Source organism: Vipera berus (genome assembly GCF_964194415.1).
Source record: "Vipera berus genome assembly, chromosome: 6".
Classification (NCBI taxonomy): domain Eukaryota; kingdom Metazoa; phylum Chordata; class Lepidosauria; order Squamata; family Viperidae; genus Vipera; species Vipera berus.
In genome coordinates this window covers 67,972,595-67,997,157 of record NC_138208.1, presented here as the reverse complement: position 1 = coordinate 67,997,157, position 24,563 = coordinate 67,972,595, and the positions used below count along the sequence as shown (strand labels likewise).

At 42.2% G+C, this 24,563-nt stretch overlaps 1 protein-coding gene across 1 annotated transcript; it reads right to left on the bottom strand.

The window, feature by feature from the left end:
* Positions 1 to 52: 52 nt before the first annotated feature.
* PRDM4 (PR/SET domain 4) lies at positions 53 to 24,563 on the bottom strand. Its single transcript, XM_081331716.1, has 12 exons — positions 23,851 to 24,563; positions 20,093 to 20,226; positions 19,525 to 19,701; positions 18,320 to 19,105; positions 16,513 to 16,662; positions 14,930 to 14,977; positions 13,665 to 13,783; positions 12,627 to 12,712; positions 5,403 to 5,530; positions 4,747 to 5,061; positions 4,057 to 4,225; positions 53 to 969 (listed from the first exon to the last, which is right to left on the bottom strand). Exons 1-12 carry the CDS (start codon positions 23,859 to 23,861, stop codon positions 657 to 659), a joined length of 2,436 nt encoding a protein of 811 aa, XP_081187842.1. The 5' UTR covers positions 23,862 to 24,563; the 3' UTR covers positions 53 to 656.

The following is a 24,563-nucleotide window of genomic DNA, read 5'->3' as shown; positions in this document are numbered from 1 at the left end:
ATTTCTATATACTGGAAAAATTGAAAGGAGGGGAAAAAAACTAACAAGTACACACATTAAAAAGCAGTATTTTAATTTTCTATAAGAAAACAAATCTTAATGATATCTTCATTCCATAAATACAATAGCAGCATAATTTCCCTTTTAAAATAAGTGGTTACCAGTTGCAGTATAGACAAAGCTATATGAATAGCCTTTGTATGTAAAATTCATGCTAAAACTAAGCTTGCATTTCAAACGCAAGCATTAGCATGCCTTACTCTGATTCCCATACTGTATTTTTGTTTTCTAATTCTCTGAATGCTCAGTTGTCAACAAATGAGCAAATAATTCACTGATATACTACAAATTTCAATTTAATGAACTAAGTTAAATTCCGAGCTTTTTTCCAATAAAAAAGCACTTTAATGAAAAAAGTTTGGTTTGTGCATATTTTCACATTAAAGATATCTTTAGCAGAGACAGCTGATGCTGTTTCAACTGTATCCATCATGCATCCACCAAGTCACCACTGATACCATTTTAATAGATGAACATGGTAATTATATTATTTTTATGTTCTTGGCAATCACTCTGAAAACAGATAAGCCGTTTTCATAGATGAGAATATGGCCACTGAGCGGAAGTTTAAATAAACAATAATTTTAGAAACTGTTTTATTTGTGACAAGAAAGTGTATCAGCCGTCACATACATAGTGGTTCCGAGTTGGCAATTTTCATTTGTTGTAGAATTTATCAATTCTTCTTCCTCCGAAGAACCTTCCTCCTCCTCTTCTTGGGCTGAGAGACTAGAGGTTGGTCCTTTACAAATTTTTAGGTGGCGAGTAAGGTGGTATTTTGTTAGGTAAGCCTTGGAGCACTTTTCACACACATAATCCCTTTTTCCTTCGTGAGAGTTTAAATGTTTCTTTAGGTGATTTGTCCTTAAAAATAGCTTCTCACATTGTGGACATTTGATTTGACGCTCTCTAAACAGGAATGGGTATGGAAAAGAGATACAACATTTTAGTCATGAGAACATGAAGACAATTTTTTTATATTAGATAGTTCTTTTGAATTTGAAGGCTTATGGGACATAGATTTCACAGTTGTTCAATTCTTAAATTACCCATTTAACATACAGAAAACTACTCTTTTGCACGCATAAGGCTTTGCCATAATCTGCACATTCAACATTCAGTGAGTAATAGTCAGAGGTGTTCTTTTTTTGTTCAACATCGCATACTTAGAATTTCAGTATTACAGTGGAAGAATTCCTGTCTATAAAGTATTGGAGCAAACAGACAGCATTGATTGATCTTGAAAAGCCAAATGGATTGGACCTAGTAACTATTTGGATGGGAGAAAACTAGGTTATCCCAAGGCTGTACCGTATACTAGAAAGTCAAAACATCATAGAAAGTGGCAATAATGAACTGCTTCCATATTATTGGCAAGAAACCTACAAGGTTAAAGTCACTAGATGTTAAGCTTCTTAAAATATTAGTTTTGCACCTACCTGCTATATCTAGATTTTGCATATAATATTTTTAAATAATCATAATTTTAGTCTTATTACTACTGCATAGTGTTGGCCTGATAAAATGGTTACTGGAAGAATTCCAGATACATAAAAATTATATTAGTGGAATAAGTGAATCCAGGCTAAAATTGGATTGGGTAGTTTATAGTTTAGTGTCTGGAAGTTGAGTCACAGCAACTGGACTTCTTTTCTTTTTGGTTTAAAACATTTCACTGCTTATCCAAATAACTTCTTCAGTCTGAGCATGTTGGTTATATACAATATACACAGTACGTCTTCCAGGGTGGTTTCATTTCTCACTAATTTGAATAGGCCTGTTAGGTGAGTTGGCAGAAAGTCGTTAAGAGTGGTTGTTGTTAAATCTTTTCTCTTGAGTCGGTCGTTAAGTGTTCACCTCTCTGGTGAACCTGTGGTCTTGATCTTCCTGGGGACTGATACAAGAACAGCATAAAAAATGGGTGACAGGTTGTGCCTCCACCTCTATTGAGGGAAGGAGTTTCCACTTTGATATAAATAGATTCCTTCACTCCTCTTTCAAACCATTTATGTTCCTTGTCCATAAAGTGAACATTGTGGTTCTCAAAGGGCTGTCTTTATTCTTTTAAATGAAGGTATGCTGCTGATTCTGGTCCTGTGCTGTTGCTTCTCCTGTGCTGGGTTATCCTCTTGTGTGAAGGCTGCTTGGTTTTCTACAATGTAGAGAACATTCCTTACTTCAGGGGTCCCCAACCCCCAGTCTGTGGAGTGGTTCTGGGCTGTGGCATGCCAGAAACTGGGCCATGCAAACAAGTGAAGCCCCATCCATGGGATGCAGGCAGCATACAAAACCACACCCACTCCAGTCCATAGAACCGGTCCCTGGTGCCCAAAAGGTTGGGGGCTGCATACACTACATTACTCTTACTCTACATCCAGTCACCTAGTACTTTGGGTAAATCAGGCAATCATTTTAAGTTATAATAAGTCTTTATTGATTAGCCCTTGGGCCATAAGTTATAACAATTGGTAGGAGACAGCGTTATGGTAACAGTATTAAAATTAAGCATATTCCATCAATTTATTATTTCTATTTTCACAGCACTAATATAAGTTCTCTGTACTACATACATATATACCCCATTTCCTTTTTTATGGATGCAGTCATTCTTGCTTTCTTCTCCTTTATATAGGGGAACAATAAGGCCATTCTTCCATTTCCTTACAAATATTTCCTCAAGTTTAATTACATTTACTGCTAGAGGCTCTTTATTAATTCCTCTTTGTCCATTTGCAAAACCAAATTTTTATTTCCATTAATATTGCTCTGTGTGTTCTCAATTTCATTTTAAGTTAGTTGCTCTTTGATTATTCCTTGCAGGAACAGATACACATTATTGAATATCTTGTCCAGGTTATCATCTGCCACCTGTGTTTTAATCTGTGTCCATCCTGGTTGTTGCAAGGAATAAACAAAGAACTGACCACTTATCAGGGAGCCTTTTGCCTCCTTATGGGAGGGGAGACTGAGCAGCAGCATTGAAGGAAGCCATGGTATTCTGCATTCTGAAGATGTCATCTCTGGATCCAGATGTATTGGAAAACAACTGTTTGGTCTCCAACTTTTCCTTTCTCTGGAATGTTGCCGAGACATTGATGCAGACCCTGGATTAAATACTGTTTTGTCTGGACCTGTTTCAGTTGGGGTTCAACATTGGATAGGGAACAGAAATCACAACCGGTTCCTCTCCTTGATGACTTTTGCTGGGATTTGGATGGGATTAGTCAGTTTCTGTTTCTTACATATCCATTTTCAACCAAAATCCTCTTTTGATACTAGCAAAAATGGTCTGTGTCACATTCAGAATCTCTTACCATTCTTGTAAGATCTCTCATTTCTTCATAATCAAACTTATAGTTTTAAGATTTATATTAATTTCTTTTACATGTATATGAATAGCCTTATGCTTAACTTTATAATCAAAATAGACTTTTACTTAAACAGATACTCATCAAACCATTTCATGTCTGAATAGCCCATTTCTCTATATTAATTCCCACACTTGTGTTATCTAGCAAAATACATTTTCCCAATTGCATAAATGTTCACAAAACTCATTGTACTTACATGAGTTATTTCCACAAGACTACATTTTCCAATGAGATTTATATTTCTCCCTTTGTCTTAGTTTCACAGGTGGCACAATGTATCTTTAATTTTGTGTCACAAATTAATTCATGTCCTTTACCATTTACTCCTCTTCTGTTCCAAATAACAGTCTTATATATGCAATGGTCATCATTGATTTCTACCACTCATCATGGGTTTTCATATGCTTTTTTGATAAGGGAATTAAATACCAGCTTATCAGCCTTCATTTTGACACTATTTACCATAATACTTTTTTCTTCTGATAAATCTCGGTTTCTTCTGAGAACTGTCATTCCTATTACTATCATGAGTCTTTTAAAAAGGACCTCTTTAGTTTGTAGGCACTAAATTAAACACACAAATAAACACACACAAATAATTTGGAATGTCTCTTGAATGACTCACTGTGTATGGGTGAGCACATGCTGCTTGAGATCTTGACGCCGCATAAATAGTTTATCACAATAATCACATTTCAGATTTTTTTCTCCAGTGTGGATAACCATATGTGTTTCTAGGTGTGCCTTTTGAGTAAAAGATTTTTCACAGAGTGTACAGCGATAGTTTTTTTGACCTGAAGAGACAAAGTTTTATGTAAGAGCATTTCATCCCATCCCATTCACACAACAGTAAATATAATTGAAATTCCAAGTTAACAACATGTTTAATATTACAATAGGGCTATACAATAGATTGTAGTGGTGTGTAAGTAACTAACAGCATGTAATACGCATGAATCTTATGTTGTGCTATAGGCAAATACACATAACTCTACAATTATTCAAAGATTTCCAAGTTGCTTTTCTAAAATTGCTAGATATTCTGCTCTTTGTTAGGTTCTTTTAGTTTTAGGACAAAAGAAAAATAGTTTCCTAGAGATAGTCACTTAAAAATTTGGGAGCATCCAAAATCAAAATCCAATTGGTCTCTAAAATACTGTATGTCACACATGATGCAAATCTGAAAAACAAGTGAACACAATTCTCCATTCTAAGAAAGAACAAATAAGACGAGTCTTCACTGACAATATAGTTCAATAGAGGTTCTAAATGCTTGTTTGGAAAAAGAACTTTAAATTTGTTCTTCCTCACTTACCTGTATGAATTTTAAGATGAGTACGCAGATTGCTGGGGTCACTAAAGGCCTTGCTACAGAAATCACACTTGTGTGGCTTCATGCCTATATGCCCCATGAAGTGAACATGAAGCTTAGAAGGTGATATAAAAGCTTGAGGGCACATAGAGCATTTCCATTTCCTTTCCTTACTGTGTCCTGATCCATGGGTACTGCTGTGTTCTTGACTGGGGAAGTGGCTGTGAAGATGACTACTCAGATGGACCTTAAACTCTGCATAGGAGGCACATTCTTTTCCGCAGTGACAAGTGTGCACATCAGGATGCTCAGGAGCACCTTTAAGAGAGGTAATTGTGTATGATGCAGGAGAAAGTACGACCCCCCCCAAATAACAGGAATGTAACAAAAGGCATTATAAATTTAAAATTCATAAGCTTCAATCTTGTATTTTGTTGAAGTCTGAAGAAAGGAAATAGCTTATTACTAAATCCAATCAGATCTGATAGAGGAATATATAAATCAGCAGCTAAAATTTTATTTATATCGTATTTAAGCTCCCCACTTGGATCATACTTCCAGAAATAATTTTCAGTATGGTCAATGTTCCAGGTCTAGATTTAGCTACAGTCTAAATTAAAATATTTGGAGAATGCCGTATTTGGAAACTAACTGCTTACCAATCTGCCGGGCATAGTCACGACTATAGTAAAAAAGGAGCTCATGGTCTGGAGGGATGTCACGTGAAGTGCAGAAGTAAATCTTTCCATCATGAGGATAGGCGACCAGATTCTGTTCTTCCCGGTTCCTATTTCACAGAGGGGAAACTCTTAAAATGTAAATTTGATTTTCATCACAAATATCCCTCAATTATTTAATATTCTTAATTGAAGCCAATTTGCAGCAACACCACTGAACAAAACTAAACTGATACTTTTGTGCTGCAGTGCTGGAGAAAACTGCTGAGAACATTTGAACCTGTTCTGAACCAGCCCTCTTCTCCCAACCCCTAATTAAGAGACGAGTCTGGAAAGCGTCCAAGGCTAAAAGGCTTCTGCCAAGGTTTAATTACGCAGATAACAAAACACAAGAGCTTGTCTTCTCAAACGAAAAAGTTGCTTTCAGCAACTAGCCCCTCCCCAAACACTTCTTTTATAGAGAGCTCAGGGCGTGGTCTCCCTGTGCCTCCTCCCGAGGAGTCCCATAGTCTTTCTTTGTTTGTCCCTGCTCGTCTGCCTCCTACGTCGGGCGTCCTTGAACAGGGCCAGCTGTGGGTCATCATCCTCCGCACTCTCGGGCTCACACAGCTGAGAAGAGGTCCCCGGCTGAGGACTCTGCAAAGCCTCCAAATCATCATCAGCCGGTTCGTTTCCCTCCTCCCCCACATCTGAGTCCTCCGATACATCGGACCCGGCTGTCGGACCCACCGGCTGGCCCTGAGTCACAACACTATCCCGCACCGCAGGGCCCTTCCCTCGGGTCTGCCGATCCGGATGCGGTCGGGATGGGAACTGTTCGTGAAAAGCAGTCACCAACGCAGGGGCATGAACGGCGGTCGCGTCTTCCCATGTGAAGTCCTCCGGCCCGTACCCTTTCCACTCGATCAGGTACTGGAAGCGACCTTTCAGCCAGCGGGAATCCCTGATGCTGGCGACCTCGTACTCGGGGGTGCTGCCTCCATCACGAGTTCCTGATGGGGGAGGTTCCGCTTGGCGAAGTGGACAGGCCGGTTGTTCGGGGACCAACAAGGACCGATGGAAGACGGGGTGCACGCGCAGGGAACGTGGCAGAGTTAAACGATAGGCGACCGGGTTGATGACGGCCTCGACTGGGAACGGTCCAAGGTAACGGTGGTCCAGCTTCCTCGCCGGCCGAGTGGATGGTAGGTTCCTGGTGGACAGCCAGACCCGATCCCCCACCGATAGTGGAGGCGTATCCCTTCTCGACCGATCGGCGAACCTCTTGTAGTCGGCCTTGGCCTTCTCCAGCTGCCGTCGCACCAACCGATGGATCGCCTGTAACTCCGCCATGAATTCGTTCGCTGCCGGCTCCGGTGAGTCCACGGGAGAAAGAGGGAAGAACCTGGGGTGATAACCCACGTTGGCCAAGAACGGTGTCATCTGCGTGGAGGTGTGTTGCGAGTTATTAAAGGCAAACTCGGCTATGGCCAAATAGTCCACCCAGTTGTCCTGCTGCAGGTTAACATAGCAGCGCAGATACTGCTCTAAGATGCCGATGACCTTCTCGGTACCCCCGTCGGTCTGAGGATGATGCGCGGACGAGAGGCAAACCTTAATGTCCAACGCCCGCATCAACTCCTGCCAGAAGCGGGCTGTAAACTGGGCCCCCCTATCGGAGACGACCCTGTCGGGAAGGCCGTGCAGCCGGAACACCTGTTGGATGAACATGCGACTAGTGGCGCGAGCTGACGGTAAGCCGCGACAGGGGATGAAGTGCGCCATCTTGGTCAACATGTCCACCACCACAAACACTGTCGTGAAGCCGGAGGATGGGGGTAGATCCGTCAGAAAGTCCATGGACACAGCCCCCCAGGGTCTCTTGGGCGTTGGCAAAGGCTGCAGTAAACCAGGCGGGGCCCCTGTCGCTGACTTGGCCTGCCTGCATGGGACGCAGGAGGTGACATAAGACTGGACATCGTGTCGGACTCGGGGCCACCAGAAAGTACGGGAGACCAGGTTCAGAGTCTTGAACAGGCCAAAATGCCCCGCAGCCGGGTTATCATGACATTGGCTGAGGACGAGTCCCCTGAGTGGCCCTCCTGGAACATAGAGCCGGTCACGATAATACAGGAGTCCATCCGTGACCGACCAAGGCGAATCTGGCCCCACCTCTTCCTTCCGCTGAGCCACCCACGCCTCCTGCTGCTGCGCCTCCCGGATCCGAGCCCGTATATCCACCGGCTCCCGTACCGCAGCAAAAGACTCGACGGGGATCACTGTCCTGGGCGGAAGCTTGTCTTCCACTCGGGTGTACTCGGGTTTCCTGGACAGAGCATCCGCTCTCTGGTTGTGCCCGCTTGGTATATACCGCACCCGAAAGTCAAACCTCGCAAAGAAGAGGGACCACCGGATCTGGCGTTGGTTCAAATTCCGAGCGGTCTGCAGACTTTCCAGATTCTTGTGGTCCGTCCGGACCTCGATTTGATGCCGCGCCCCCTCCAGATGATGCCTCCAAGCCTCGAACGCCGCCTTGATGGCCAGCAGCTCCTTCTCCCAGATGGTATAGTTGCGCTCCGAGGGATTCAATTTCCGAGAGTGATACGCGCAAGGGAAAAGGGTACCGTTGGGCGTCGCTGCCTGGAGTAACACGGCCCCAATGGCAATGTCGGAGGCGTCCGCCTCCACGACAAACGGCCGTTGCGGGTCAGGATGCTTCAAGATGGGCTCCTTCATGAAGGCGTCCTTCAAAGCTTGGAACGCCTGTTGTTCGGGGGCGTTCCACTGGAACCGAGTCTTCTTCTGCAGGAGCCGGGTGAGGGGGGCTGTCAAGGCAGCAAAGCCAGGGATGAATGTCCGATAGTAGTTGGCAAATCCAAGAAGTCGCTGAACATCCTTCACGCGACGCGGGGGTTGCCAACTCTGCAACGACTCAACTTTACTTGGATCCATGGCGATGCCCTCGGGAGAAATGCGGTGGCCCAAGAAATCAATGGTCACCTGGTAGAACTGGCACTTCTCCAACTTGGCAAACAGCCGATGTTTCCGGAGGCGCTGCAGGACCTGACGGAGATGCTGATGATGCGCTTCACGCGACGGGGAGTAAATCAGGATGTCGTCCAGGTAAATCACAACAAACTGGTCCAACAGATCCCGAAAGATGTCGTTCATAAAATGCTGAAACACAGCGGGGGCGTTGGTCAGGCCAAACGGCATCACCGTGTACTCGAAATGTCCATAGCGAGTACCAAACGCTGTCTTCCACTCATCACCCGGCCGAACCCTGACGAGGTTGTAAGCTCCACGCAGGTCCAGTTTCGTGAAGATCTTAGCCTCCCGGAGTCGGTCCAAGAGCTCGGGGATGAGGGGCAGCGGGTAGCGGTTACGCACCGTGATAGCGTTGAGTTTCCGGTAGTCACAGCAAAGCCGTAACTCGCCCGACTTCTTTTTGACGAAGAGCACGGGCGCAGACACTGGCGAGGACGAGGGCTGGATGAATCCACGAGCCAAGTTCTTTGTCAGGAAGTCCCGCAATGCGGCCAACTCGGGCTCCGACATGGAGTACAAACGCCCCACTGGGAGAGGCGCATCAGGGACTAGGTCAATGGAGCAGTCGTAGGGCCTGTGCGGGGGTAATTGGTCCGCCTCTGACTCGCTGAACACGTCAGCAAAGTCGGACAGTACGGGAAGCAAGGAAACCCCTGAGGAACCCTCCACCTGGCCGGCACAGATATGGCGGGTGTGGTCCACGCACTGCAAACTTGGGAAGGTGACCAAGTTCTGAGACCAATAGATCTGTGGATCATGCGCCCGGAGCCACGCCAGTCCCAAGACCACGGGGAAGTGCAGATCCGAAGTGACGTAAAACTGAATGGCCTCCACATGGGTACTGATGGCCATACACACGGGTTGCGTGGCGGCCGTGATAGGCCCGGACAGGAGCACTCGACCATCGATGGTCTCCACAAGCATGGGCGGATCCACCGGACACTGGGGAACAGCCCATTTGGCCACAAAGGCCGAATCCATAAAGTTAGTGGTAGCCCCAGAGTCAATTAAGGCATGGACCGGAATCCCCTCTGGCTTGCCAGGAAGGATCAGTCGTGCCTCCAAAATCAAATGCCGTGGAGGTTCACAGGCACCGTCGGAACGGCGTCGCTCGGCGTGATCGTTGTGGGTCGCCCGATCTTTCACACCGTCTAGATCGGGCTCGGACCGTTTCCCGATAGCAAAGCAGGGGACTTTCTCGGAGCTGGCTTGGTCACTGACGCCCGCTGACGCTTCTTTGGGCAAGAAGCAGCCAAATGTCCAGGGTCCCCACAGTAAAAACACAACCCCTCCGATCGTCGTCTGTCCATTTCCGTCACCGATAGACGGGACCTGGCGGCACCCAGCTCCATTGGCTCCTCCCTCTGGACTGGGGGCTCACGCACAACAGGGGCGGCAGGGGTCTGTGGGGTGGCACGGCGACTCTTACGCTGCTGCAGCCGGGCATCGATCCGCAGACAAAGATGGATCAGCCCATTCAGATCTGAGGGAATGTCCACGCGGGCCAGCTCATCCAACATCTCCTCTGACAAGCCATCCTGAAAGGCATCCACGAGCGCAGCCTCATTCCAGGCGGAATCCTGGCTAAGCAGCCGGAAATCGCTGATATAGGCCTGTAGGGGGCGCTGACCCTGCCTCAAAGCTTTCAGACGTCGGGTGGCGGTCTGCGCCTTAATCGGGTCCTCGTACATGAGGCGCATATGGTCACAAAACCCCCCAAAGTTATCCAACAAAGGGCTAGGCTGTGCCAACAGAGGCGTGCCCCAACGAGCTGCATCTCCCGACAGAAGGCTCAACACGAATCCCACCTTATCACGGTCAGTGGGGAAATCAGCTGCTCTCACGCTGATATAAAGCTGGCATTGTCCCAGGAAGGCAGGAAACAGTTCTGGTTTACCAGCAAACTTATCCGGCATAGCTAACTGACATTTCCTCCTGGGTGGGGGGGCAGCATGTACCTGAGCCTGCAGTTGTGCCACCTGAGTGGCCAGCAAGGTGAGTTGCTGGTTGAGCTGGGCATTCTCGGCAAGAAGCTGCTCCATCGTAGTATTAAGGGGTGGGTGGCTGAAAGCAAACTGTTCTGAACCAGCCCTCTTCTCCCAACCCCTAATTAAGAGACGAGTCTGGAAAGCGTCCAAGGCTAAAAGGCTTCTGCCAAGGTTTAATTACGCAGATAACAAAACACAAGAGCTTGTCTTCTCAAACGAAAAAGTTGCTTTCAGCAACTAGCCCCTCCCCAAACACTTCTTTTATAGAGAGCTCAGGGCGTGGTCTCCCTGTGCCTCCTCCCGAGGAGTCCCATAGTCTTTCTTTGTTTGTCCCTGCTCGTCTGCCTCCTACGTCGGGCGTCCTTGAACAGGGCCAGCTGTGGGTCATCATCCTCCGCACTCTCGGGCTCACACAGCTGAGAAGAGGTCCCCGGCTGAGGACTCTGCAAAGCCTCCAAATCATCATCAGCCGGTTCGTTTCCCTCCTCCCCCACATCTGAGTCCTCCGATACATCGGACCCGGCTGTCGGACCCACCGGCTGGCCCTGAGTCACAACAGAACCATAAGAACCAACCAGATGAAGTAAAATCATATTGCAGACTGATAACACGGAAACAAATATATTCTGGGCATATAATGTGACAGCAAGAGTCATTGGAGAAGACTCTGAAAAAGAAGCCCAAAAAAGACAAGGTGGCTATCCCTGGTTACACAAGCACAAGGTTGTAAGAATTCACAGCAGTAACTGGAAGAGAATCCTGACGTTATGTTGCAAAGAATCAAAAAAGTCCAAACAAATGAACAATGAGGTTTCACTGATCTACTTATCAGAAACAATTTATTTTCAACTGAAGGGACAGACTGCTAACAATATTTTATCATACCGCAGTCCAAGCATAAGAAAGCTGAAATGATAGGGTTTTTTTTATTTCTGCCTAGAGACCACCCTTCTTTTACCTCCATGATGAACTTGCAGCTTTTAGTATTTGATCAGCTACCAAACGTGCATTTCATTGCTCGGCTGTGACTTGGGGGGGCACTTTTTCAGTGCCATTGTAACTTTGAACAGTCACTAAGCAAACTGTTGTAAGTCGAGGACTACCTGTACTTCATCACTTTTTTCCTTTTTTTTTTTGGATCAAGTTTTTGACACCTTGCTAAGCGACTGGTGGTACTCGGGTGTTGCCATATCCTAAAAGTGGTACAATGGGTGAAAAGGTTGAAAAGACCTGGACTAAAAGACCTCCAAGATGCCTTCCAATTCAATACGTCTATGAGCCAGTCATCTAAGTTGCTAAGAATTCTACCGAAATGGCTCCAGATAAGCAGCTAAAGAAAGAAAATATCAGGAAGATACTAAGATAACATGAAGACTACATAGGAAGATGCATTTTCCTAAAGGTAATAGATTCAATCTACCTAATCATCTAACAAAATAGTAATGCAAACACATGATGAATCAGTCCCATAAAACATTTGATCCACTAATCCAATCCTGCAATGGTAGGTTTTGTTGAAATATAAAATGATTTTTCTTACAACTATTCCAGAGAACTAGTTTGGTGTAGTGGTTAAAGGCACCAGGCTAGAAAGACCATGAAAGACCACCTTAGGCATGAAGCCAGCTGGGTCAGTTATTTCCTCACAGGCCTAGGAAGCAGGAGGTGGCAAACCAATTCTGAAAATCTTTCCAAGAAAACTGCAGGGACTTGTCCAGGCAGTCAATAGGAGTCAATGCTGACTTGAACGCATAAAAAAACAAAAAAACCTCAATCCTATTCCAAGTCCAGATTTTTTTCTTTTTATGACAATGTAATCCCTTAATTCAGGGTAAAGTTGGGGGTGACTGGATGGAGCTGAGTATTTACTGGCCAGATGACCTTCCTGATGCCTACATGGAGTTTGCACCAGATATTTTTTTCTTTGCGCCCTAAGAGAGAAACATCTGCCATTATCTGTGATTGAACTCTCAACCTTCCAAGTGGGAGGCCAGCATCTTCACCACTAGGCCAGCACACCACTTATTCCAAGTCCAGAATATTGAGCAATAAATATTTAATCTTATTTTTTTTTAGAAAAATGACAGTATTATGTTATAAAATATCTAGTGAGATATAATATGATTATCATGTAATTACTTAGAAATCTTTGTTGTTGGTTTTTGTTGTTGTAGTTTTATCCTTTTCTCACCTGGCCTTCCGCACAAACATCATCCAGTTACATTCATTTTCATCTGTTGTGATGATGTAGAATTCCAGAACATTATTGTGATACATCTGAAAGAAGATAATTAGAGCCATCTCAGATGGTTAAAAATCTCCCTACGAAGTGCAGAGAGCACCTTAGCAGCTGCATGAAGTTGTTTTGATTAGTCATCACTTCCTTTAGGCAAATAACATAAGCACAAAACATATGATAACAGTCTCCACTCCCTATGACTTTAAAAATCAAAGTAATATGTATAGACCAGACATGTCAAACACAAGGCCCAGGGGCCAGATCCGGCCCGCGAAGTGCTTTCATGTGGCCCATGAAGCCATCCTGGAAACAGTGAGGGAACAACCCCCACTGTCTTGGCCCTGGCCCAGAGACCCTCCTTCTGCCAGAGACCCTCAGATCTGTCCCACTCCTGCCCAGGCCCCCATGGGCACCCTTGATGCGAACGATGTAGAGCTGGCCACGCCCACCCAGTAGGCCATACACACTCTAGCCACGCCCACCCAGTAGGCCACGCCCACCCAGGCCATACCCACCCGGCCCCCTGAGGGCAACCCCAATGCTGATGCGGCCCTCAATGAAACTGAGTTTGACACCCCTGGTATAGACGTTTGGATGAACCTCTGTGCCAGGGGATCATCTCTTTTGTAACAAGATACATTCTCTTCTACCCCAATACCATCTGAACCCTGGTATTTGATAATGAGTTGATGGAAGGAGGACACCAACAGCAAAGACCATAGTGATAAAGCTGATTTTGGACTGCAATGCTTAAGATAACATTCCTTTCCCAAGCACTATTTATTGGGGAAAAAAACAGGTAAGTGTCTTTGGAATATAGGAACATGAGAGGAAATCCACATATGGCAATTAATCATTTTATTCATTAAAATACTTTTATCACTTATTGTAATAAATGCAGTGTTCCAATTTTGTATGTGCAGAAGAGCCTAATGCAATTAAGTATTTTTGCTTGGGAATGATTTAAAAAAGAGTATTATACAAACTGACCTTCCAAATGTGATTGGCTGCTTTATCTGTCCAGTCAGCTACTTCTACTGAGTGACTCTGTTGACCAATGAGTGGTCCAAAACAGGTACGGACAGGAATAGTTTCCCGAGCCCACACACCTATGAGTAGTTGGGAGAAAAATCATAGTCCTCTGATTACACCGAATGAAATCTAGTAACAACAAGCAATATAATGTTGTAAGTTTCACTGTTAAGCAAAAATCTATGAAAGCTTCTACAAATTGGAAATCACAAAAATTATATTTTTGTGAGTAAACTTATGATAATGCATTGATCCACTTTATTCTAATATTAATTCATTTGAGGTGACTTTAAAATGACCTGTGAAAGTGAGAGTTGGAATTCTTGCACTCATTAAAAATTTCATGCTGCTTTCAGCAAGAACAGAAAATTCATAATTCAGCTGTAGAAAAAGACTGTAATATAGCAAGCGTATATGAATGTCTGTAATTCTACGAGTTGTTTTAAATAAGAGCTCCATAATATTTTATTATAACATTCCCATCTTCAGAAAATAGTGCTCCAAGTACCTCAATAAATGACAGTGCTTAAAATTAATATATAACTAAAAAAAGGTTTCAAGCTTCTTATGAATATTGCTTCAGCAACAATGTTTGATTAAGCACTAATGTAATCACATTATATTTAAATTTCATCTAAAAATAGAAATAAAGCCAAAAAATAATTAAATAAGCAGCTAAAGCAGACGTGTCAAACACAAAGCCTGGGGGCTGGATGCGGCCCGCGAAGTGGTTTCATGTGGCCTGTGAAGCCATCCTGGAAACAGTGAGGGAATGGCCCCCACTGCCTTGGTCCTGGCCCAGAGACCCTCCTTCTGCCAGAGACCCTCAGATCTGTCCCACTCCTGCCCAGGCCCCCATAGGCACCCTTGATGCAAACAATGTAGAGCTGGCCATGCTCACCCAATAGGCCATACGCACTCTAGCCACGCCCACACAGTAGGCCACGCCCATCCTGGCCATACCCACCCAGCCCCTTGAGGGCAACCGCAATGCTGATGCGGCCCTCAATGAAATTGAGTTTGACACCCCTGAGCTAAAGGGAAAGGACATTTTTGAAAATCAGACTAGTAAAGTAAAATGTAATGGAATATAAATAATATATAATAATAATATATTAAGCATATATAAAAACCCAAGTGCAACTATATTATTTTTTATAAATACCTATTTCCATTCACTGCTAACTTGAGACTCATTGCCAAAGTAAAGGTAATAGTCATACCTAAGGAAGGAGATCCAAGACAAGTTGATAATTGACAATACTGCCCATCTAAAAGAAAGCAATAATTCTTCATTACCATCAATTTGCACATATGAAATTTTGTTATTAGATTGGGAGATATAATATAGTGTTAAAACATATCTTTTTCAGAAACAATTAGACTTTTTAATATTATGAGGATATTTAACGTAACTGCTATGCCTCTAATAACTGTTTTCATAAGAAAATACATTTACCTGCAAAGATTAGACATTCCTATTAAAGCATTATGTTTGAATGAATTCCCAAGTGAACAAAAACCACAACTTCAACATGGTACAGAATTAAGTACAATATATTTCTGGAAATCTGATTGCATATTTATGATTTGTGTGCAGTTGCTTACACTTTTAAATAAGAAAACGTCGGATAACAGGCAAAACTTTGAATTCTCAGTTAATTCAGTACTATTTTTATTATAAAATCATTTGTAAAATCTCTGTACCCTATAATTAATCTGAGTAAAACAATTCCACATATGAACAAAAACTGTGCAAATGCTTATTTTCAACAACCACGAGATCATCTGAATAACCGTCCGAGTGTTTGAACTGATCAAGGCAAAACAAGATCTGGAACACCAAGATAAATCTTAGCTACAATTGCCTAAAAGCTATTCAGATCTGCAAAACAGAACTTGAAAACCACTGCAATCTGCTAAAAAGATAATGCAGTAGTTATCTGTCAGCTCACAGTACAGAATTGGTAATACAATAATCATCTGAATGAGAGAATTATCTGAAAGTCCGCTTTTCTCCAAACTCATCATAAAAGTCATTATTAAAAAAGAAAATCCTGAATGTTTTGGAATGCAGTCCTTTGGACTGAAGAAGTAAAAACTGTGCTCTCTGGTCACAGCCATTCAAGATTCATTTGAGAAACAAGAGTGCAACTTTTGGAGAAAAGTTGGAGAAAAAAAAAAGACACCTGCCAACTGTTAAGGAGGAGGTAACTCTATTATGCTTTAGTGCTGTAGAGCAGTAAGTGGCACAGGAAATACTGTGTGGAAGGAAGAAGGCATTTAACTACATATCAGCACATCTAGAACCTAAAGTCAGTGAAGAGTTAGTACTGCAAAAAGATTGGATGTTCAAACAGATCATGAGTACTTAACAGGGAAGGTACCAATTCTGGAATAGCCACAATCCTCAAGCCTGAATATTACTGAAAATCTGTATGAATAGTTGAAGCCTGAAGTGCATGCAAAAAGACCTAAGAATTATTTTGGAGCTAGGAAACTTGGCTACAGAAAATGTTTGGAAAGTGTTATTCCCACCAAAAGAGGGATTACAAAGTACTGAATGAAAAAAAAAACATCTGCATCGGCAATATTCACTATTTTATTTTGAATGTGTAAACAATTGCAAAGAAACAGTAATTGCATACAAATTTGCAAAAAAATATGTTTAACTTTTACCACATAGATTGCATTGTACTGTGTGCTTAATAATAAAGCTCCGTCCAGATTCACAATCTTACACCAGTACAATAGACTTCTATTGTCCATGTTTCAAAATGAGAATAAACAATAAACAACCTCTTACCAACTTCAGGTCCCATGACAGCATGACGGATATTAAGCTGTTTTGGGAGAGAAAGTCTGGCCCTGCTCTCTATTGGAGTGTCAGAAACGAAAGTCACTGGCCCGTGATCTGGGCAATCTGATGGGTAAGCCTTGTCGCACAAGGTGCACCCTGTGGATAAGAAAAAAGCACACAGAATGAGAGAATTGTTTCTGCCAGTTACTGTAACATAGGGGCTCCCAACCCCTTGTCTGCAACCCTTTGCCTGGCCTTAACTCATTTGGAACCAGGCTGCAGAAGTGGTAGGTGAGTGTGCATGTGCATTTGTGAAAGTGGCACATGCATGTGCGCGAAACCATCCCCTCTTTTCCCCTGCCACCACCATCTCCACTGGTCCACCAAGACAGGCAGGATGAGGGTACAAAAAAAACCCTCACACAATAATATTTATTAGACCTATGCTTATAAAATGTTTCTTTTCTTGATGCCAGCGTCAAATAAAACTTGCCTTGAAGTGATACAGAAAATTTATAAACATTAGCTTTTGATGGGGAACAGGGTTAGAGACATATTATAACATAGGTTTGAGTGGACAACTAAAACTGGTTAAATATTTTTATAGACTGTATTGAGTATAGTCCATTAGTCCATATATTGAGCATGGGAAGCAAATTTATTTGCAAAATTGAGATATGAACTCCTTCGTGAGGAAACAGGTCATGTAATTGCAGGTGAATTTTCTTCTACAAATTCTAGTTTAATGAAGAGAAGGACGAGGGATGACATGATAACAGTGTTCCAATATCTCAGCGGCTGCCACACAGAAGAGGGAGTCAAGCTATTCTCCAAAGCGCCTGAAGGCAGGACAAGAAGCAACGGATGGAAACTAGTCAAGGAGAGAAGCAACCTAGAACTAAGGAGAAACTTCTTTAAAGTTAGAACAATTAACCAGTGGAACAACCTGCCTCCAGAAGCTGTGAATGCTGCTACACTGGAAGTTTTTAAAAAGAGACTGAACAGCCATTTGTTTGAAATGGTATAGAGTTTCCTGCCTGAGCAGGGGGTTGGGCTAGATACTTCCAAGGACCCTTCCAAGTTTATTATTGTTGTTGTTGTTATTATTAAATATACTCTTCTTCACATTCAACTTGCAAGTAAGTAAGGAAAATCCACGACGGCAGTCCACCTATTACAACCATAGAACTTAGGAAGATGAGTTTTCTCTCATTTACTTGCAGTACTGACTAATGAAAGATGTGCATAACTGAAGAGAAAGTCATCTTTCTTCTCTGGAAGATTTACAAGTAAACAAATGAAAATTGGTGCATGTATTTTGAATAATTATAATTAAACATTAAATGTAAAAGCATTCATGACATATGAAAAACAGATGCTTACACACATGCCAATTTCTCTGAACTGAGAGGAGAGAAAGAAGTGAAAGTTGATCTGTTCAATGACTGAAACCCTGCAAAACAATCTACAGCCTCTTTAACTTTTTTATATCTGTATCCATCCATTCAGAAGAAGCGTTGCCTTCCCCTTGCACCCAGAATGGATTTCCATTGTGTACTAAGCCAAATTATAGTTGGTTTTTCACTTAATGAGCTATGCCAACTAGGATGCGTTAACCAGTTAAATAATGGCTTACAGTCCTGTGTAAATTCAACCATTGGTTAAAAGTTTAGTCCCAGTTTTACACATTCTATAAACCTCTTCTATAACTCCATTGGATTTTGTCTCAAGTATATACATTTAAATGCAGGATAAGTTAATTTTTTTGAAGTAGCTGGAAAACACTGTTTAAGACATACTGACACATACTCACATATTGTAAACAATGTAGCCATATTCTCCTTATTGGAATTGGAATCTTCCATTTGCAATGATGATGGCACAAAAGCAAGATTGTCTGAGGAGACATCCACATGATTTTGTCCCATGCCTACTTCCTGGTTAATGGAGGATACTGTTACAGGCTCCAAGCTGAGACCCACTTCGTGCAATGAGACAGATTCCAGGGAAGTGAGATTATGTGAGGTAGAAAGCGCAACACTGACAGAATTGCTGCTCATGGCCACTGTATGAATAGAATCCCCAAGTGTTTGGTCAGGCATCCCATTGACACGGCCTGAAATGTGGTCAGTCTCCATAACAACAGGAAGTTCCAAACTGTTACCATGGATAGGGATGACACCATTATGCCTTACAGTTTCTGAGGCTAAACTGCCATCCACTGCTAGAGGCTCATGATTACGACTGCCATTTGCAATCTGTGAATGATCTCCACCTACATCACTCATCCTAAGTTCTTCAGCCATTCTGTCGCTAGAGATTGGACTGGTAACTCTTGAAACACTTTCTATGGTGATTGTTGTATCCAGAGCTACATCATGGCCATCACTGGGATGCAAACTTTGAGTGTTATGTGCATTCACTGAACGAGAATCCATGGAGACAATGCCTGCTTCAAGACCTACGGATCCATTGGGCTGGTAGGGATCTAAGTCTGAAGGATTATTGGAGACAGATAAAGCTGAGTTACTATCAACACTGATATTGTTGGGGTGAATACACTGAGGTGGAGGTCTGTCAGCTAAGTAAGATATGAGACCTGAAGAAGAGAAATGAAAGAAAGGCAAAAATAAATAAACTCTTTCATACTAACAAGTCAAATTTTAAATTGCTGAACACAAGGAAAATCAGTCTGCATTAATACATCCAATAAGCCTTAGGTTCAGTATTTACACCTCTCATGACTTGCAAATAAAGAATCCATGTAATTTAAAGAATTATTAAGGCATGAGTAAAAGGAATGCACAGGTTCATTTCCACAATCCCAGATCATATGTATTATTGTAATAATTGTCAAATAAATAAAACAGAATTATAAATCTAGAATGTTCAACATATCCCTATTCACCTGTAAAATATATATCCTGTTGCCTATTCAATTGAGGCTTTCAACTTACAGTTGCTCCATATTACTGATCCTAAGATTTTATACAAAATCTATTGTATCACACTACATACCAGGTAGAATGTGTCTAAAGTAGCTGCTTTCTAGATGAGGGTAAGGTGGTGGAGGTAGGGTATAATTTCTCTCTGGTATACCACACATCACTCCTCGATCACCAATGCCCATTGGAAGCATCAGAGACAAAGCAGATGGTAATGAGGGCCCCAAATTTGGAATTGCAACTGGTAATCCTAGTAAAAAACAAAATAATTAGTCTACAACTGATAAAACATTTGGGGAGATTGGATGCACAGAGATTACGACTGGAAAGGTCATTAGAGATTTTGATTTCAACTCAAATGGAGTAAACTTGTCTTAAAATATACATTTACTTTTGTCCACAATATTCTAATTGGGTCACATTTCTATTGCAAGTTGGCACTGGCTTTTTAATAATGGAAAGATGCTCAATTCTTGAAAATTACATCTACGAGCCAATAGCAAAATACTGAAGAAAAAGTATTAAAGCAAAATCAACTCTCCTAAAGCTGGTTTTTGACATGTCACATCATCTCCCAATTTGAAAAGCACAGAAATGAAAACATCAACAAAATTTCTCTTTATCCTGACTTGATACATTACCTGGTGCAGGTATAGCATTATGGGTGGGTGAAGAGGTCAAAGCTATGTGATTTCCTGCAACAGCTAGAGCATTGCTCACAGAAGAAGCTGCCAGTTGTTCCATCCCCACAGGGCTTAGACTCATTTCATTCATCCTAGACAAAAAAGGGATATTCAAAATGTACACAATACATGACTTTGGCATTTAACAAACATATAGAACATGGTACAAAACAGGGTTTTACCGCTTTAGGTTGAGAACTACACTTTCTTTTGAATGACAAGGGGCTGCACTCTAATACAGAAGATCAAGGCAAAAACTAAATTTATTTAAATGTTATTTCAATACTATAAATGAGTATCAATTTCATGATTTTAATATCTCTTTGTATCATATTAAAATTAAAATTCACTGGAAATTTCTGAAGAAGTTTTAGGGAATGCACATCTGGTGTAGAAAAATAGATCATGCTGTTTTGCTTTTCTTCCTCTACTCCCTTTATCTTTTCTATTTCTCCAGCCATTTAATAAAAGACTCCAAAGAAGCTGAGGTGAAACTGGGACAGTGAAAGAGCTGAGAAGCAGGGTATTTCAAGACTGTTTGCCAAAGGGAAACCAGACTGCCACACAAATGCTGTAGCATTACAACGCCGCAAAGAAAAAATAGCTTAATTCCAATTTCAAATAAAGTGCAATGGTACAAGATAAAACTGACTCAGATTTTAAAATATCCTGACACTGTATAAAAGCAATCTGGAATTCCAAATCAGGATAAGTATGGAAGTTCCTGCAAGTTAAAATCTTTAAGAGTTTGCTAACGTTTTAATTTCTCATACTTCTGTGTGCTTCTTAATGGTTACCAAAACTAAACTGTAATAAATTCAGTACCAGTAATAGCGGTACCAGTAATAAATTCAATATTAAATATAAATCGATTTAAAGAAAAAACATTTATTGGGCACTGGATGCAATGGACATTTCTATCGGGGCATCCCTCAACATAATAGACAAGTTCATTAATCCAAGCAGTTTAGATCATATACTTAAATCTACATTACGTACATTGTGACAGTTTACATAATTCATGTCATATTATCATACAAGTACTATACACCACTCTGATTGACACTGTTCAAGTTAAACAAATATTTGGGAATTAACACTCCACCTCTGAATGATCTGTTAAATCTGCAATTTTTAAAATGTTGTAGGCATATATTGAGCAGATCACAGCAGTTCCAAAAGCAGTTTCATGCTTATAATTCTTATATGTTAACTGCCATCTTTAAAATGTTGCTTGATTATTTAAAAAGCTATTAAGCACAAATAAAAATCGCAATCTTTTTTAGACTGATTGGAACTATAACTTTTAAAAAGAAAAGATATTAATGGATTTTATCCTTATTACTGCCACAATTTAGAACCCACTGCAAATTAGTTGTCAGCAAAACATTTGTAACCCTGATAATTATCTAATCAGAGTTAAACATACAGAATATGTTTCTGTATGAACTAGGCTCTGAATCAGTCCCTTTTTTGAGCATACCTCCTATTTGAAAGAAAGCAAATTAACAGCAGTGATTCCCAGAGGCAAAATGGCCAATGTCTTCCAAAGACAGATAATTCTGTGCAAAAAATGTGAATCAGTATAAGGATTTGACCACATTAAATACAACAATGTAGATTCATCCAGTCAAAGCTCACAGACAGTAAGCCAATAGAGATGTACTCAAAAATTTTCTCAGAAGCAGGATCCCACTCCCACTCGTAATGTCCCCGAGATTAACCACATCTCTCAGGACAGAATTTTTTTTCTTTCTCTCCTCCTTTGTTTCCTTCTTCCTTTCTTCCTTCCCTTCCTTTCTTTGAAAAAGGACCAGTCCTTTCAGAGAAGCACAGGCCCCAAGAGGTACGGTTTAGAAAAAGAGCCTCTGCCCAACCCTAAGTTGCGAAATGGACATATATTGCCATCACCTATGCATCAGATATGAATAAGAGCCCCTTACTGTGTACCATAATGATAGAAAAATCCCAATTATCCCAGGCCCCTTCCTATCAGGGAGGAATTTGATGCCATACTTCATGTCAAAATTCAGTTAACTAGAATTTGTGGCAACTATATCAGTCATAAACAGACATGACAACTAGGCACTATCTTGATCCACCCACACATGAAGGATAATAATAATAATAAAATTGGAAAGGACCTTGGAGGTCATCTAGTCCAACCCCCTGCTCAGGCAGGAAACCCTATACCATTTCAGACAAATGGCTGTCCAGTCTCTTCTTAAAAACTTCCAGTGTTGGAGCATTCACCGCTTCTGGAGGTAGGTTGTTCCACTTGTTAATTGTTCTGTCAGGAGGTTTCTCTTTAGTTCTAGGTTGCTTCTCTCCTCGATTAGTTTCCATCCGTTGCTTCTTGTCCTGCCTTCAGGCACTCTGGAGAATAGCTTGACTCCCTCTTCTTTGTGTCAGCCCCTGAGATATTGGAACACTGCTATCATGTCCCCCCTCGTCCTTCTCTTCATTAAACTGGACATTTATTTTTTATTTTTATTCCATTTATATCCCGCCCTTCTCCGAAGACTCAGGGCGGCTTACAAGCTTAGCAGTAGCCTTCATACATACCCAATTCCAGCAACCGTTCCTCAAATGTTTTGGATTCCAGATCTCTAATCATCTTTGTTGCTCTTCTCTGTACTCTTTCCAGAGTGTCAACATCTTTTTTACATCGTGGTGACCAAAACTGAATGCAGTATTCCAAGTGTGGCCTTACCAAGGCATTGTAAAGTGGTATTAATACTTCACGTGGTCGTGATTCTATCCCTCTGTTAACGCAGCCTAGCACTGTGTTGGCTTTTTTGGCAGCTGCAGCACACTGCTGGCTCATATTTAAGTGATTGTCCACTAGGACTCCGAGATGTTCTACGCTATAAGAAATGTAATTGAGGAAAAGATGCCAATTTATCAACTCACTTAGACCTGAGTTTGTGACTAAATCTTCTTTCAACTACAGCTTCAAATATAATTTTGCAAAAGTAATAAAGCTTGCAGATAGAATATGAAGGTTTTATATTTCTCAATCTCAACTACGCCTTTTTACAACATTTTTAGCATTGCTAGTATAGGAATAAGTTAGACATAACACTTCACTTACAGTCAAATGAAAGAGTTAATACGCTGAATAGGATCACTACTCTACACTGTCTTTATCAATATCCTCATAAGAAATTTATACATTAATATCTACAATAAAAAAGGATTAATCAATCACATTTTGTATAACAGTTCCAATAAAACCTGACTGCATTTCTACTGACTTCACATCTTTTCAATTTACATATACTTTGGTTTATATATATACTTTGACTTGCAATTAAGTAGATGTTAACATCCATACTGTTAAGAACCACAGCCTGAAATAACATGTCATTTGGGAATCTTCTTTCACTTTACTAAAATTTAACAGAAGTATTACTCACAAAATAACAGCAGCTGCTGAATCTTTGAAGAAAACTGGTTCATCAAAACATATGCCACAATGATATTAATCTTCATTACCCAATGTTATCTTTTAAAACTTCTGCTGTTCAGGTACAGAATAATTTGTGATCTGCATAAATTCCCGTTTCCCCTCAAACTGTAGTCATTCCTGACAGAACTCTAGACATGTTCAGAGACACTCACCAAAAGTCAGACATCAGAAAGAGATTCCTGGCTTAAGCCCCAGAATTATTTCGTCATTTATAAGAAGCCATACACACATGCCATGGTCCCACCTGGGATGCATCTGCCGTCGAGGCCGGACCTACGAGGGCCCCCGTGGCGACAGCCTTCTTTTCCTCCACATCTGGTTCTCCTTTGCCAGCTTTTGTCCTCCAGCACCTTCCACCGCCGCGCTCCAGGAAAGCCAGCATCAGTCTCAAGGCGGACCCAGGCACCTCCCGCAGCACCTGAGCCCAGGCCCCGGACACGCCACCGCCCACCGCCGCCACCAGAACCGCCTTACGAGCTACCCGTCGGCCCTCAGAAAAGGGGGAACGGGGAGAGCAGAAAGAATTGGCGCACCAACTGTGCAGAGCGCCCCCCTCCGGAAAGGGCGGTTGTGCAGCTGTGGACGAGCTCCTCCTCTGAGAGGAAGGGGGCGGGGTCAAAAGCGGTGCGGAAGATTACTTCCGGTTTGTGCCATATCCTGGAAAAGCCCCCCTCCCGCTCTTTCCGCCAGTAGCCTATCCTCCCTTTGCTCTAAGCGCGGACATTACGTTCCGCCCGCCGCGCGCGAGAACTCTGTGTAAACGTCTGACCGGATGCTTTCCGCTGGTTTTTCTTCTCCGCTGAACGTGCTCGGCGCTTCCTGATGCAATTTGCGCAGTGTGGTACTATGGTTGAAATTCCACTGAAGATTACTGGAATTTAAACCGGCAGTCTGGTGTGCAGTGTTTCTCAACCTTGGCAGCTTTAACGTGCGTGGACTTCAACTCCCAGAATTCTC